Source organism: Excalfactoria chinensis, chromosome 16, assembly GCF_039878825.1.
Source record: "Excalfactoria chinensis isolate bCotChi1 chromosome 16, bCotChi1.hap2, whole genome shotgun sequence".
NCBI classification, from domain to species: domain Eukaryota; kingdom Metazoa; phylum Chordata; class Aves; order Galliformes; family Phasianidae; genus Excalfactoria; species Excalfactoria chinensis.
This window is the reverse complement of record NC_092840.1, coordinates 5,380,661-5,396,010: the sequence shown is the minus strand read 5'-3', so window position 1 is coordinate 5,396,010 and position 15,350 is coordinate 5,380,661. Positions and strand designations below refer to the sequence as shown.

Below are 15,350 nucleotides of genomic sequence, written 5' to 3'. Positions count from 1 at the left end.
TGATCCCAGCTCTATCTTGCTGAGGCAGTGGGTGCATGAAGTGGGGCGCATGCTTCAGCCCCAGCGGGATGGGGATGGGTGCTGGCAACACAGCCAATGCAAAGGGAAATGTTCTGCAAAGGGTTTTAACACAGCAGCAGAAAGTCATAGGAGCAGTGCAGATTTTAAAAGGCTGAGTTTTGTTGTGTGAATAGGGGAAATGTTCTGGGAGTGCAGTGCAAATAAACCTGGCTGTGCAGCAGGGGAGCAGTGTGTGTGTTGTTAGCATCTCCCTCCATCTCTCACAGCTGGAAGAGAGCGAGGCGAGATGCGCAGAGGCCCAGCGGTCCCAGCAGGCGGCAGCCCAGGAGCTGGAGAACCTGCACGTGGAGATGGAGATGCTGAGCAGGAACAAGACCCTGGTGTGCTCCTGGGGCAGTGCGGTGCTTGGTGCAGGGATCAGCCTATTTACTGAGTCGCCTGCCCTGGTGGCTCAATGGATAGGAAGACTGAAAGCACACAGCAGCCCTTAACCCCCCTCCAGAGTTCCTTTTCCTCTCCCTGGTGTGAGATATCAGCCCAGCAAAGCTGGGTGCCATACTAGATCCTATCTTGACACACACCCTCTGCCCCCAGGCGGATGAGCAGCTCAGCCAGATGCAGCACGAGAGAGATGATCTCCTGCAGCGTGTCAGCGAGGACCAGGAGGACCTGAATGAGCTGATGGCCAAGCACAAGGCTCTGATTGCACAGGTAGGAGCTGGGCAGTGCCAGCTCTGCATCATTCCCTGCCTGGATGGTGCTTGGAAAACCCAAGCTCCGAGCAAATGGCCCAGTGGGGCTGCCTGCACATCAGGTCCATTGGGAAGCAGATGCTGTTTAGAGAGGAAGACACAGCCTCAGCTTCCCTATCTATCCTTATCTATCAGTACTTTCCTGAGTGTTTTGTCGCTCAGATCTTTCAGAGCACTGACAGAGAGTGCTGTGGCTTTCTGTGTAGCACTCAAATTAGGACAGGTTCTCCCAGGAGTGGGAACCCAGGGCTCCCGGTGGAGCAGCTGTCAGCATGGGGCTGGGCTGTATGAGAACTCCCAGCCTGGTCCCCAGTGGCGATGGTGCAGAGCTGGGAAATGAGCTTGGCCACGAGGTTTGCAAATACTTGATTTGAAAATCAGGGAAGTCTCATTCAGGCAGCAGAATGAAGCTTGCTGTGCAGTGTGCAATGCCTCTGCCTGGGAGCATTTGCGTGCTACTCTGGTCCCAGGGACTGCTTCCATTGCTGGCTCTCTGTTCCCCAGTCTGCAACAGATATTGCACAGATCCAGGAGCTACAGACACAGGTGGAAGAAGTGAAGAAGGAGAAGCAGAGCCTCCAGGAGAAGGTACTTTCTGCCCTGCTGCACTACACAGAGCTCAGCAATGAGAGCCTTTGTTGTCTCCATTGCAAAGCAATCTCTTCCTCTGTAAAACAGCCAGGTTCCAATTCCCATATATCCCATACATGCTCCTGGGAGCTGGAAGGCACAGAACCTGCTGCCCTCTGGCAGGGATGGGATGGGGGTGAGAATGGGATGGAGGTGAGGATGGGGGATGAGAATGGACATGGTGATGGGGGTGGGATGAGCTGCCTGCCACTGGGAGTTGCAGGCCAGTGATAGCCTGAGGTTGAGCAAGGTTTTCCCCTGTGTGGCTCTTGGGAATGAAGGAGGACCAGGGCTGTGGGCCTGGGGCAGCACAGCCTCATTGCTTTGGCTGCTCTGCTGCCCTGGAGTGCATGCCTTTAATTTTAAACACATGAGTAATCCCATTAACTTAAGTGCTTTATTGGAGCGTGGCTAAGCTACCCAAGAATCATAGATAGTACTCACTCAGTCTGAGATGGAGTGAGAGCTGTTGTAGAGATAGGCCAGATAAAAGATGACAAATTCCCCTAGTTCTAGGTCAAATATAAATCTGAACCAAGCTTGTGCCAGGATTGCTAAAAGGGCAGTTTGCTTTGGAGATCCCAGTGTAACAGCTGAAGAAAAAGCTCAGTGCAGCAGCTGTCCATAGAGGTGAATTGTGAATTTTTATGCCTGCTGTCCTCAAAGAATGTGCTGCGAAGAGAAAAGCAAGAGAAACCCAAATGAGTGCTGTCCTGCTGTAACATTTTCCTTTCAAAAACCTGTGCTACTGTCATGAATTTATCGCACGGCGTGAACAGAAGGGCATCCTTCAGGGAGTTCTGGGCAATATTTTCCCATTGTGCCTGGCAGCTCACAGCAGGCCCCATGCATTCATTTTGTCTTTAGAAGGGGGTTGCAAGGAGATTGCTCACTGTGGGGCCTTACTGTAGCCACAGAGACCATTTCATGTTGGGGAAGGGAGATGATGGGCACACTGCTGGCAGCTGCTGACATCTCTGTCCCCAGCTGCTGGTGGCACAGGCAAGTGTGGCACGCCTGGAGCAGCGCCCCGCTGAGCGCGCCGTCATCAGCCGACAGGAAGCTCGCATCCGTGACTTGGAGAGCCAGCTGGACTTCCAGGCTGTGCAGATGAAGCGCTTTGAGGTTTGGCTGTGTTTCACCATGCAGGGTGGGCACAGGGGTCTGGGCAAGACGTCGGTGTGGGTTGCTTGGCATCTGGGGAGAGTGCTCTCTTGGTGAGCTTCCTGAGTCCTCATTTCATCTCGCTGTCTCCCCAGGTGTTGGTGCTGCGCTTGCGAGACAGTATCATCAAGATGGGTGAGGAGCTGGAGAAGGCAGCTGAGTCAGAAGCACGGGAGAAGGAAAGCACCAAGTACTACCAGCGGAGGATGGAGGAGATGAAGGCAGACATGGATGAGCTGGTGCAACGGGAGTTGGAGTCCAGCCGCCGGCGTGTGGAGCTGGTAAGGGAGTGCCCAAGGGTCAGGGGGTTCTGCTGTTCACAGCTCCATGGTGCTGCCCATGGAACCAAAGCCATTGCTGCTGCACCTTGCATTCATTTCTCTGCAGCTGGGCTGGCAGGCCTTCTACTTTTCCACATGCAGCAGGGCAAGCACCCAGCACAGGGCAATGCCCATGGGATGCCAGCCCACTGGGCACAGACATGTAGCTCAGTCCCCACAACGTGCCCAGCCCTGGCCATGCCTCCTCTATGCAGCAAATCAGTCCCAGTCAATGTCAGTAAACAGTTAACCTGCTCTGTGTGCTCAAAGCCCCGAGCAGATTGGGAGTGCAGCAAAAATAGCTTCACCTTCATCGCACAGTCCTCTCCTGCATCTCTTTTCATGTTGTGTTTTTTCAGTAAACAAAAGGAAAGTCTTGCTTCCACGCAGTAATTGAAAGATATTGCATTTCTTCTAGCAAGACAGCCACATTAGAAGCAGTTATTTTATCAATAATCTTTTATTTAACAATCAAGGAGAATTCACCATTTCTTTCGCCCTGAGGCTGCCAGCCTTTCTGAAGGGAGCGGTGCTTCAGCGTGAATTATTCCTCAGCCACTGTGCATGCTGCAAACAGGCTTTGTCCTTGCTCCTCCAGCCTGCGTGCTGATTCGTGGCACTGGCTGCTGTGTTTGCACAGAACGTAAGATATCTCATGGGCACATGGCACAAAAGCCCGTGAACAAACTCGTGGCAGATGTGGGGGCTGGAGCAGCCTGGAAATTTGAGGTTACCCATCAGCTGCAGGAGGGTTGGGGGGAGGGGAGGGAGGGGGGACCCCCAAGGAATTGCTCTGATTGCACTTCCCCAAGCATCACGGGAGAGCTGTGCTCAGGCACACTGAGCAGCGGGCATCAATAGTTAACAGAGAGCCATTACAGCTCTGCTCCTGTTAAATCCCCCATCTATTATAGATACTGCATGAATTATTCACTTAACATTACTTAAGTCATGGTCTGCACCTAACGATTTCTTTATTTAAATAAACAGTTGTGAGGCTGTGTGCTCACCAGGCGCTGTTGGGGTTTAAGAAGCTCACAATGGGATATATTCATTGCTCAGCTGGGATTGGGAATGGGTCTTGTTTTCTGGGGTCCTGCGAACTACCGCCTCTACATCAGGTTTACCTTCTTAAAGCTCTGGCAGAGCTGGAGGGTCTTTACACCGTATTTAACCCCTGCCCCCACATCTCTGGTGGGTCTCAGGACCGCTGTGCGTCCCTCGTTCCTTCTGGACCCCATAGGGGCAGCTGGGAGGTAGGAGCTGTCCGTGGTGCTGGCACTAACCTGCAGCAGGGACAGCACGGCACGGGGGGGGGAGCAGCCTAGTCTATTGGGTGGCACCCAGCCCATAGCAGGGGTGTGGAACTAGATGGTCTTTAAGGTCCCCTCCAACCTGAGCCATTCTATGATTCTGTGACGGGAGCTGAGGAGCTGCCTGCCAGGCAGATGGCTCTGCCTTATGAATTTTGTAGGAAGAATGAGTTCTGAAAGCATTCCAGGCCTTGCACTATCACAGAGAGGGATGCACGTTTTCTAATGAAGGGGGCAGCTCTTGGCCTTGACTATCTCTGTCTTTCCTTCAGTTTCATGTCCTGAATTTCCCCTGAGGATCTGCAGCTCTTCTTGCTACAAAGCAGAACCTGAGCTGTGGCACACAGTGAGGGGTGGATTTCAAGCTAGAGAAGGTCCTGGGGAGTGTGAAACCAAGCCTGGATCTCTTTGCTCATTGCTATTCTCATAGGTTTATGCTCATCCCAGCACATGAGCCCTTGCCTTGGCAGGGCAGGGAAGGACATAGGGCTCTGAGCCATGCTGCTGCACCACAATGTCTTCTTAAAGTCAGCTGCCTTTAATGAAGCTGTGAAATTCATCAGTGTAATAATTAACTACTTCCACTGAAAATCAAAGTACAGATGCTAAAATATTCTCCGCATGGATTTTTGTGGAGTGTTTTGAAGGTGAGAGTCACAGTGTAAATAACCATGTTTAAGTTCCTTTGATGGAAGATAGCCTTTGTACTTGCAGCCCTGTTATTACCAAGCAGTCTAGCAAGGTGTAGCATATTACTTCCTGATGTTTATGTAGTTTTTTATTTGCAAGCTTTGAGATTGGGTTTATTTGGGCAGTTCAAGCGAAGCTGAGAAGGGAAATAAGGGAAATTTGTGCTAACAGCCACCAGCCCAGCCCTCAGATCACCTCATTGCTGCCCTGCAGCCCCTGCTGCCCTTCCTCTGGGCCCTGCAGTGTTATTCTTTCCTTTAAATGAGAACGAGTTAGTCTAAGAACAATGACAAGGTCACCCAATGGAGTGGCCCTTTGAGGTGAGTCTGGGTGATGGGAAGTGGTGGGAGATGCTCCACTGTACATGCTGATTAGCTGTGCCGTGCAGTGGGCACGTGATTTCTGCTTTGCAATTGGAGCAGCAAATTGCCCAGGAAATCATCAGCACTTAACGGCTGCTAACAACACTGATAGTGCTGCTGGTGTCGGGGGCCCCATCCCACTTGAGACTGCAGCCGTGGAAATGTTGTCACTTCAAACTTTGCGAGAACCCGAAAGCTAATTACTTAATTAAAAAAAATAATGATTGATGAATACTGCAGGTGTATGCTAAGTAATTCAGATAGCAGCAATCCAAATTGGGCTAATTAGATTACACTTCACCTTGGGTGGATGAGAGTGCGGCAGTTGTGTTGTGACAGCAGAGCCACAAACATACAGCAGAGATGAGGCTCTTGGCATTCTGCACATTCCAGCAACTGCTTTGCTGCTGCTTTTGCTTATCTCTTCCGAACTTATCTTCTAATAAGTTTGGGGTTTGGGTGCTGCGCTCTAGGTCGCTTCATCTGCTGGTGTGTGTGCGTGGGGAAACCTAGTATGGGATTGTCTGCAAAAACAGGCAGAAGATGTATTTTATTTATTGATGACCAAATACAGATTAAGCAGATGTTTCTGAGCCAGGTGGGCTGGTTTCTGCTGTGTCTGAAGGGTTGGTTAGATTGGTGGAGAGCTCAGCTCTGCGAGCTGTTGGAAACTCATAGTGTCACAGAAGAGTAGGGGTCAGGAGGGGCCACTGGGGATCATCCAGCCCTCTTACCCCAGGTCCAGCTGTGCCTGGTCCAAGCATTTCCACCTGTGCTTCCTCTGCAGGCAGTGCCAGGCTCTCCCCACACGAGGGGCTGACTGTGATTTTTCTCAATAGATGTGTTGGCCCTTTTTTCCTTTTCCCTTTTCAGCAATGCTAGGAAGCTCTGCCCATGTGCAGATGTTACCACTCAGGCCCATTGCTCTACTAACAACAAAATGCTCTGTGTATCTGCATCTAGATTGAAACAACATGTGTCAGAGGTGTCTGATAGCTTGCTGGGACAGCAGTGGGTTGACGTTGGGATGTTTATTGTCACCTTGCATCATGAAGATAACTTTTTGCATTCAAAATCTAATTATATTGGCATAATTATTCCCTTCCATGAGTCACTTGTAGGGTACAGTATGTTGTGAATTGCTCTCAGCTCGGCATGGCACTGTGCTTTGTGTTTGATCAACTCAGTACCTATGGCAATGGCCAAAGTGCCACTGCTGGAAGGAGCCCATTGTTGTAGTGGCACTTTGAGCACCACACTCTCCTTTAGGATCAGGAATTCTCAGCTTTCAGGTCACCCCCTGAGCCCAGCAATCTGGGGGGGTTTGCTCCTTGTCAAGAACCCACATCAGTGCCTGCTGGGTTAGCAGTAGCAAAGCAGAGGAGGAGGATTAAGTGAAGGCAGCAAACTACACTTCATTTGTTGTGGTACCATGGAGCCAAGGAATTAGCTCAATAGAGGCTCTTATCAGCCTTATCATGGCTCAGGAGTGCTGAATTTTGGGAAGCTTCTTGGCAGCTCTCAGGGTGTTACCAGTACTGGCACCTATCCAGAAGCCATGGCAATACGGTGCAATCCTAGCTGGGCTATATCTCTGCATGTTTTTATGAACTGGAATGCTCTTCCCCTCGGGTCCGGCTGCTCCGGTGATCTCGGAGCTCCTGTTATTTGCTCTGACAACCCACTGGCTCCCACACTGTGGCCTGTCGCAGCCCACGCTACAAATCATCTCTCACCTTGTCACCACCGAGATGGCAATTTTACAGCTGGCAGCCTCAATCATGTTGAATTTGCAGCTTGTGCTCCCTCTCCTTTTCTCTCTATCATGTGATGGTTTAGAAAACTGCATAAAGAGTTCTTTTTGGGTTCACCCTGAGAAGAGCTGACATCAGATGAGGATGGGTCAGGTATCCCTGGTGCCGCGGGTGCTGCTAGGTCTGCAGTGTTTGTTGTGTTGTGCTGCTTGCCAGGGCTTTCCTCCCCGCAATTTAAATTATATATTAAACTTCTGGCTTTCTTATAAGCTGGTGGCATCTCTGGAAAGTGCTTTGTTTCTAAGCAGGTATGCTTAGAATTCACTAAGTGTGAGTGGCTCCAGCAGCCCCCTATGGTCTCCAGCCCCAGGAGCTCTGGAGCTCAGTGGGAACTGATGCAGTGTGGTCCTGCAGGAGCAGCAGTTGGCCGAGGCAGCAGCAGCACGACAAGGGCTACAGGCAGACCTGAACACGGCCATCCGGCGCATTGCAGACCTACAACTGGCCCTGGAGGAGCTGCGTGCCAGTGATGACAGCGATGCTGAGAGGTGAGAGGGGAAGGGTGAGCTAGAATCCACAAGCTCAGAAATTCACTCCTTCATAGTAAACGATTTCCAATACAATTGGCACATTACAGCAAGGTGAGAAGTGCTTCCCGGCAGCGATGTCCTCAGCTGCCACTCTTGGCAGCAGCACAGTTCACTGCTCCATTCCCTTCCCCAGTGCAGGCAGTGCCCAGTGGTGCTGCAGTGGTCGTGCCCTGGGCTGGGATAGGAGGAAGCAGGAAGCAGGGTGGGGGGGTGTAGCAATATGATGCACTGAGAATGGCCCCGATCGCTGCTGCCTGGGAGGATGTTACCTGCCTCAGTCACAGACACACTGCTGTTCTGTCAGTGGTGGGTTTTGACACTTCTCACCTGGAAAGGTTTTGCCCTCACCAACTTCACACAGTGAGTTTTGGGAGGCTGTGCTGCTGCTGACTCTTGTTGTCTGCTGTTTGCAGCGTGCGGACGGCGCGGGACACGCTGTGCTCCAGGAGAGAGACGTGAGTGAGCTCTGTGCAGGGCTGAAGGAAAACCCCAAAGGATCTCATCCAGCCTGAAACTGGAGCAGGGCCACTGGGGGTCACCGTTCCCGATGAGCTGCAGGATGCAGAGGGTGCTGCCACCAAACTCGCATCCTGACACTAACAGGGCTCTGCTCTTCCCACAGGGATGCCTGCTCGAGTGTTGGCTCCGTGCTGAGCCTGGAACCTGCAGAAAGCCTCTGCTCCTGGCCAGGCTCATCTATAGGCTGGTCATCCCCAACTGGAGGCAGTGTGGCTGGGAGTATCTCAGCTCTGTCCATCGGCAGCCGCAGCACCCAGGGCTTGAGGTAAGGGACTGCCAGTGGGGATTTGCACCACTGTTTTCCATTCCGACTGAGATATCTTCAAGGATTTGAGGAAAACAATCACTTCGTGAAATCCACTCGCAGATCAGCCCAAACAGTTTAACAAGTGCTTTAAATTACCAGTTTGTTAATTCTTTGCAATAAGCAATACATGCCACCTCCTGTTTTGCACAGCACATTGTGTTTGGGGTGGTTCAGCCAAGGAAAGATGTTAACTGGCTTCGAGCTTACAAGGCTCCATGCCTGACATCTGCAAGCATTTTGCAAAGCTGAGTACTTTGCAAGTGGAGAGCAGTAAAGGAGACCCCAGGGCAGGCACAGAGGTGACCAGAGCATGGCACAGGCCCATGGCATCACTTAGCTCTTGAGTAGTGTATATGTGAGCGATGAACACATGTTAGGGTGGCGTGTCTCACCCAATGTGGACAAGGAGTGGGAAACTGAGGGAGCTGAGGTTGCATCATTCAACCAGGGGAGGCCAGGATCAGCGCGATGCCAGATGAAAGCTACTACATCAAAACCATGCTTCAAGCAGTGTAATATCCCTTGATGTATTCTCCGGAGATAATTTAAAGAGGCGATGCAGCCTATTTGAGGATTTGTACGCCATATGCTCGCTTTTTGCTTCTGAAGAAACAGTATGCATTTATACGGTTTTAATATGAGATATGTTAATTTCTGACAGCAGTGCTGCTGGGCTGTAAGCAAGCTGGAGGGTGGCCCAAGCGCTCGTGTGGCTGAACTGCTCGGCTCTGTGCCATGCGGCACAGGGATGTGCAGTGACATCCACCCTGCTCTATGGCCAACACTGCACACATCCTTGACAAGCCCCTTCTTGGTGTCACATGTGTGTAGCAAGTGAATGGGATGAATTCTGTAGTGGACCAAGGTTGGGTGGCTCCATCTCAGGAAGGAGGTGGTGGGTGCAGAGGGGGCACCCAGCTTGAGTGGCACTGGGGAGACTGCTGAGCTTCAGCATGGGCTGAAGCAGCTCCAGAGCATAAGCCCCAAGGAAGGAAGGTGTTTCCCCTATTTTTCATGCATGGATGTGCCGAATGATAGCTTTATAACAAATGGAAGAAAGGGTTTCTTTGTATCATAGGCTCTTTGGCATTGGTTGCTCCAGGATGTTGCAGCCAGCAGTGTGAGCAGATGGAAGAATGAGCAGGGTCACGCAGGGCTGGGGGCTGCTGCCTGCAGCATGGGGCTTGGGTGTCCCTCCTTCTGTGGCCCCAAGGATGGTGTACAGGGACAGACAGCACAGGAATGGGGGCTCTGGGGGCAGGTGCTGGGCTCATCCCCCTCAGCACCACTTGACATCCTTTGCTCCAGCTGATAGAGCTCTTAATCGTGTTTGTGAGATGAAGTATGCCTGAATTATAATTAAAAAGGCAGGCATGTAGTCTTGGGGATTCATAAAAATAACTTACTGGGCTGACCATGGCCATGGGGAAAGGAAATTTGCACCCAGATCTGGATATGATGTGGCAACTGGGGTTTGTGAGAAGGCCAATTGCAAATCCCAGTGTGGTGGCTGTGCTTGACTTCAACTAATCTGTGGTAGAAACATTAGGGAAGAGTCAATATAAAATGCAACAAGCAGAATAGGAGAGGCAAGGTAATAAAGACGAGATCAGCACAATGAGCTCTTCCGTATCAAGATGCCTTTGTCTTACACAAGCACCCGGCGATGACAAATGAATCTGCCTAGCACTCACTCCTCAGTTGTACACATGAGATGTTTCCTGAACAAACAGCTGTCAAAAGCCAGGAGAAGGAATATAAGGCTATTACTGTCGGGGTAGTGCACAGAAAGGAGAGACTTGATTAACGCGTTCTTTAATTCTCTACTATTTAAATGCTTGTACAAAATGTTGGACAGCAGGGCTAAGCCTCACTAAGCATGACACATAGCAGAGTTGTTATAAGCCTTCCATTTTTCATTAGGAAGCAAATTCCAAACTCGACGGGCTGATCCTGCCTCTCGCTGCAGAGCATCCCTGCAGAGCTGCCAACCCTGACGTTCAGGCAGGGACACCCCAGGGCCAGGCACAAGGCTGGGCTCTGCCATGCTGATTATAATTGCGTTGAAAGCAAATCATTGCACTGAAAGCTGGGAGCTTCTGTAGATGATGGCATGGTGAGAAAATCCTTTTCTGACGGAAATGAGGCCAATTTCTTCTCTCTCTCCCTGGAATGGAGTTATCTTGGCTCTATTTATGAGTTACCAGGAAAAGCATCCGAGACGCACTTTTATGCCTGGTCATGTGTTGCAGTGCATGTGTGGATTTTATTGTATAAATTATTTCAACTACCATAATTGTAATCATGTTAATTGCTGTGTAATCTTCACTAATTATTGTTGTATGTCATTTGCTTTGGTGTGAATGGCATATTACGGTGTCCCGTTTGGCTCGCAGATGCCTTCAGAGTTCTGCATGAGGCCCTATTTTTTGCCCATGACTTAGGGAAGTCTCTTTGCTCAGTGCTTTGCTGGGTGGTTGCAGCGTGATTGAAGCATGGACAGAGGAGAACTGCTGCAGGACAGGGCTGACTTGCATTCCTGCCTGGCTTTTTTGGAGTGTAATAGAAAATGAAGTGTTAGTTCAGTACCTTTGTGGCATCAGGGTGTGCAGCAGCAGGGGAAGAAGTGCTGGTGGGGGTGGCTGGTGGCAGCCAGTAGCCTTGGGGATCACCATGGAGCACAAAGCTGGGAGCTGCTGCAGAAAGGCACGTCAGCCTCATTCGTGTTCTCCCCGAGAGAAACACACAGTGTGATATTTTGATCTCAGATACGGATCTTTGTGGTGGTACCTCCAGGTTTTGGCAACAACGCTTCCTTTTGAGGAGAAGCGCTAACAGCTTTTGTTGGAAGGACTCAAGTGTTGTAGGTGCTGGAAGGAAAGAGAAAACGTGTCAAATGCTGAGCAATCCCAGCAGTGATTTCCTATGGCACAGCACACAGCTGCCTGCACAGCACGGCTAAGCTTCAGCCCTTCTGTTGTGGGACAGGGGTTGGTAAGCGTGGGGCAGACACGGCCCTTTGCCACCCCTTGGTACCAGGTTGGAGCTGGGGGGAAACCACTGTGCTCATTGGTGCCACTTTGCTTCAGGCTGTAAAGACTGTTATAAAAATAGTATCTGTCCATCTTGCTGAGCAAGGCGATAAATAGCAGAGTGTGGACCGGCTGTGTTACAGCCCATTAGGGTTTCTTACCTCTTCACTTCCCTTTTATCTCAGTCTTAAAAACCAAAGCAACACACTGAAGCTGACTGTTTAATTTATGAAAGTCGGTCACGCAGCAGTCAGTTTACAATATTATTTAGAAGCATGGGGGAATGATTGGAACCATTTCCATACAAATTTTCTCTGAAGGATTACACTAGCTATTTAGGTAAGATGCAATTTAGGATCCTAAAACCCAGCATTACCAAAACGTCTGAAGCCATTAATCAGCTGGACGCTGGGTGCAGCATCACGGGTGAGTCCTGGAGGTTGCTGTGTTCCATGAGATTAAAACTGTGCTTAATTCCCTTTGCGTTGGCTAATCAAACAGTTCAGACCCAGTGATGAGCTGCAGGCACAGGGGACCAGGAGAACATAGAGTGTCTCTGTTATCCCATTGCTCCTTTAGTTGCTTCCCTTTCCTGGCCGTGGAGTTTGTCTTCAGTCCCATGTAAATTATTTCACGGGTCAGCAGAGCCCGCTCAGAGCTCGTCCGGTGTTGTCACCAGGATTATCCACTGTCACCCCATTCCCATGGCAACCTGAGCTTTCCCTGGGCAGGATGCTTTATTACTGCCGATGGGAAACCTGATGGCTGCTCCTACACTCCTGCTGGGCTCACCGAGGTTTGTTTGTATTGGGGTTCTGCTGTTTTACTTTGCCCTTTCCTCTCTCTTTCCCTCTTTTTGGTACCAGACAAGCTTAGACCCAGGCAACCTTCTCTCTGCAGTCGGTTTTGGAGTCCCCTTGATGCTTTCTGACCTTCTGGTGGGGGGTGCTGATGGGGTCCCTGTGCCCAACATCAACCACAGTGCTTGTGTGTGCCCATGTTCCTGGTCTCACTGGCACGTGGCTGGGAACGTGCAGCCTATAGATAGTAACTGGCTATCATTGTGCTAAAATTACACCACGCATAGCTCTACAGAGACGCTTCTTTGTTTCAGACGTGCCCTGGCAGCTTGGCCCTTCGCCTTTCCCTGCAGTGGCACAGGCAGAAAATACATATTTTTAGCCCTACAAGCTGAAAGATGAAGGGGTGAGGGTGCAAAGTGTCACACCTGGGGTTTAGTGACACTGAGGCCACTATGACTGCAGCTCCTCCCCAGGTCTGTGAGGACAGGAACAGGCTTGGTGCAGAAAGCCCTTTTGCAGCATGCACTAGGAGGTGAGAGGGCATTTGCTGTGGGAACACTCCCCAGCTCCTGTCCTAGAAGAATTACTCAGTGCCATTGGACACTTTGGGGAGGGACCAGTAGTGCCCAGGGGAAGGAGGGAGTTCCCCTGTTCCCACCATGCAGCCACTCTATCTCCATCCCTGTTACATGAGGCTGTGAGCAGTGTCAGTGTTACAGTATCAAGGAGCAGGACTGGTGTCAGGACCATGGCTGGTCCTGGCCATGGACCCACTGAACTCAATGCAGAGGGATAAGCCATGCTGTGATGTTGGTGCTTGCTGTTGTTGCTGCCCTTTCTGCTGTTCCACGTCTGCACTCTGTAAAAGCTACAATCCTGGTAGCAAGAGCCATCTGTGCTGAGCTGATGCCATTCCCTGGGTAGCACCATGCAGAAGGCTCCATGAGCCTACTGGGGTGAGGGCTGAGTGTTTCTGGGTCAGAGTCCTGTTAACACCAGTGGGTGGTGGGTCTCACCCTTGATGAGCACGTGATGCCCACACCATGACGTTTGCATCACGGCTGCTTGCAGGGTGAGCTCCCTCCCCACACGGTCGCTCTCACTTCTGACAGCTGCTCTTCAACGAGCAGATTTTCCCCCAGTTTGCATTCGCTTAAGGGATGAAACCATGTGCTGTGGGCTGAGGGCAGTCCTGGTGCCGCCTGGCAGGGAGATGTGCTGCTGTCCTGCTGTCCTCGGAGCCCCTCTGCAAGGCAGACCCTGTGTGGAAGCAGCTCATCCCTCAGCTCCCTGCCCACAGCCAGCCTTTGTGCTGCTCCTGCACTTCCCTGTGGTTTTTGCTATCCGGAGGAGCACCCTGCAGTAACATTAAGAAGCATTTGGTTTGTTCAATGAGTTGCTTTCATGAAATGTGAGCATAAATTTGGCTTAGGCAGAAAGAAAACAAATCCTATATATCGCTATAATATGACGAGAAGAAAGGACGTTTGGAGGTGTGTGTTGCTTTGGCAGAGTTAAAGCGGATGATGCCATACACTGTATGCCACAGTTTTGTTTTACATAGAGTTATTTAAAGACAAAATCTTTGGGCACTGCTGAACTTTTTGATGCTGCAATGAGAGTTCTCCTTCTGTTGCAAATATCAGCTTTTTGCCCCAGCTGGATGGCATTACGGTGGCTGAAACTAATGGGACTCTGTTGTGCAGGGGGAGCAGAGACACCACAGAGCCTGCAGCCACCCGGCCGAGCTCCTCCTTGAGCACGAGATCCGTCGATGCTGCAGACATGGGGAAGGCTGTGAGCCCTCTGCTCAGCGCGAGGAGACGGGAATATGGAAAGCCGCCATCAGACAGCACGGAGCTGACGAGCCCGATGGATAAACCCAGAGCCAGATCCCCTCTGCCCAGCGCTTCTGCCGCTCTCTCTGACTACGTGGGGGAGCTGCGAAGGAGGAGGGTGGCAGAACGGGAGCCGGGCCCCCTGTTGGAGGACCCCTCGGCCCTCCCCATCTACCGCACCACTGGAGCCGCAGCCCTGCGGCGCAGCAGGTCTCGCCTGGGGGATGCAGACACCGAGCTGCCCCCCGGGGTGAGCGATGGAACCGACAGCAGCCTGCCGCGCTCCTCCAGCCTGCGCAGCCTGACCCAGCAGCCGGCAGAGCCCACGCTCTCCCCAGTGCTGAAAAGAGCCTCTAAATTCGGCTCGTGTGATTCCCTCTTGCTGTCCATCGGTGGCCCTGAGCTACTCGGGATGAAACCATGGAGGAGCCGCCTGGAGCCATCAGCAGAGGAGGATGCACCGGGCTCCGGGTTGGGAGAGGGGCTGGGGGGAGACCCCTGTGCCTGGAAGATCCCCACACTCGGCTTTGAGAGGAAAACCAGCCCCGAGCTGGAGGAATTCCTCCCGGCCATCCGCAAATCCCGCTCCACCAGCAGCCTGGCCAAACCTGGCAGGGACAGGAAGGACGGCCACCGGACCCTGACTGTCCGCTTCCAAGATGAGGCTGTGGTGGGAGATTCAGCCTCCTCCAGGAGCAGGAGTGTGGCACAGCCTGGCCTGGCCCCCAGAGGGGACCGCTCCGACTCCTCCTCGTCCTCGGGCTCCATCCTCTCCTCCAGGAGCATCGACAGCATCAAGCAGCAGCCGTGGAGATCAGATGGGGAGGGCTGCAGTGGGAAGGGCAGCGCTGAGAGCAGCGGGGAGAGCCACCGGGCGGAGGCGGAAGGGAAGGAGGATGACGTGAGCAGCATCATGAGGAAGTACCTGGGAAAAGAGTGAGGTAACAGCACCCAGCCACGAGCCCCGGGTGCTCTAAGCTCAGAGCACTGATGGCAGCTTTATCCCCAAGCTGCTGCCTGGGCCCACACTGTACCCCTGGAGCTGTGTCCTCTGGATCCTGCCATACAGATCCATAGATAGCCCTCAGTCCTGTGTCCACTGGGTCTGGAGCTTCCTGCCTGGACACCAAAGGTGACCCTTAACCACAGCAAGCAGCTCCAGCTCCCAGTCAGACTGCGTCCTGTAGTTAGCAATTGCCTCTGACAACCACTTCGATCCAATTTTCGGATTACATCCGACACTTCGAGAATTAGG

At 51.9% G+C, this 15,350-nt stretch overlaps 1 protein-coding gene across 1 annotated transcript in view; it reads left to right on the top strand.

Moving 5' to 3' along the window:
* MYO18B (myosin XVIIIB) overlaps positions 1-15,350 on the top strand; it is a 41,012-nt gene extending 25,662 nt beyond the window's left edge. Inside the window, exons 34-42 of the mRNA XM_072350915.1 lie at positions 288-401; positions 616-732; positions 1,278-1,361; positions 2,391-2,528; positions 2,663-2,848; positions 7,421-7,554; positions 8,010-8,051; positions 8,219-8,380; positions 13,964-15,350. Of these exons, the coding sequence (XP_072207016.1) occupies positions 288-401; positions 616-732; positions 1,278-1,361; positions 2,391-2,528; positions 2,663-2,848; positions 7,421-7,554; positions 8,010-8,051; positions 8,219-8,380; positions 13,964-15,035 (2,049 nt within the window). The 3' untranslated portion in view covers positions 15,036-15,350. The remainder of the gene's footprint in view (positions 1-287; positions 402-615; positions 733-1,277; positions 1,362-2,390; positions 2,529-2,662; positions 2,849-7,420; positions 7,555-8,009; positions 8,052-8,218; positions 8,381-13,963) is intronic.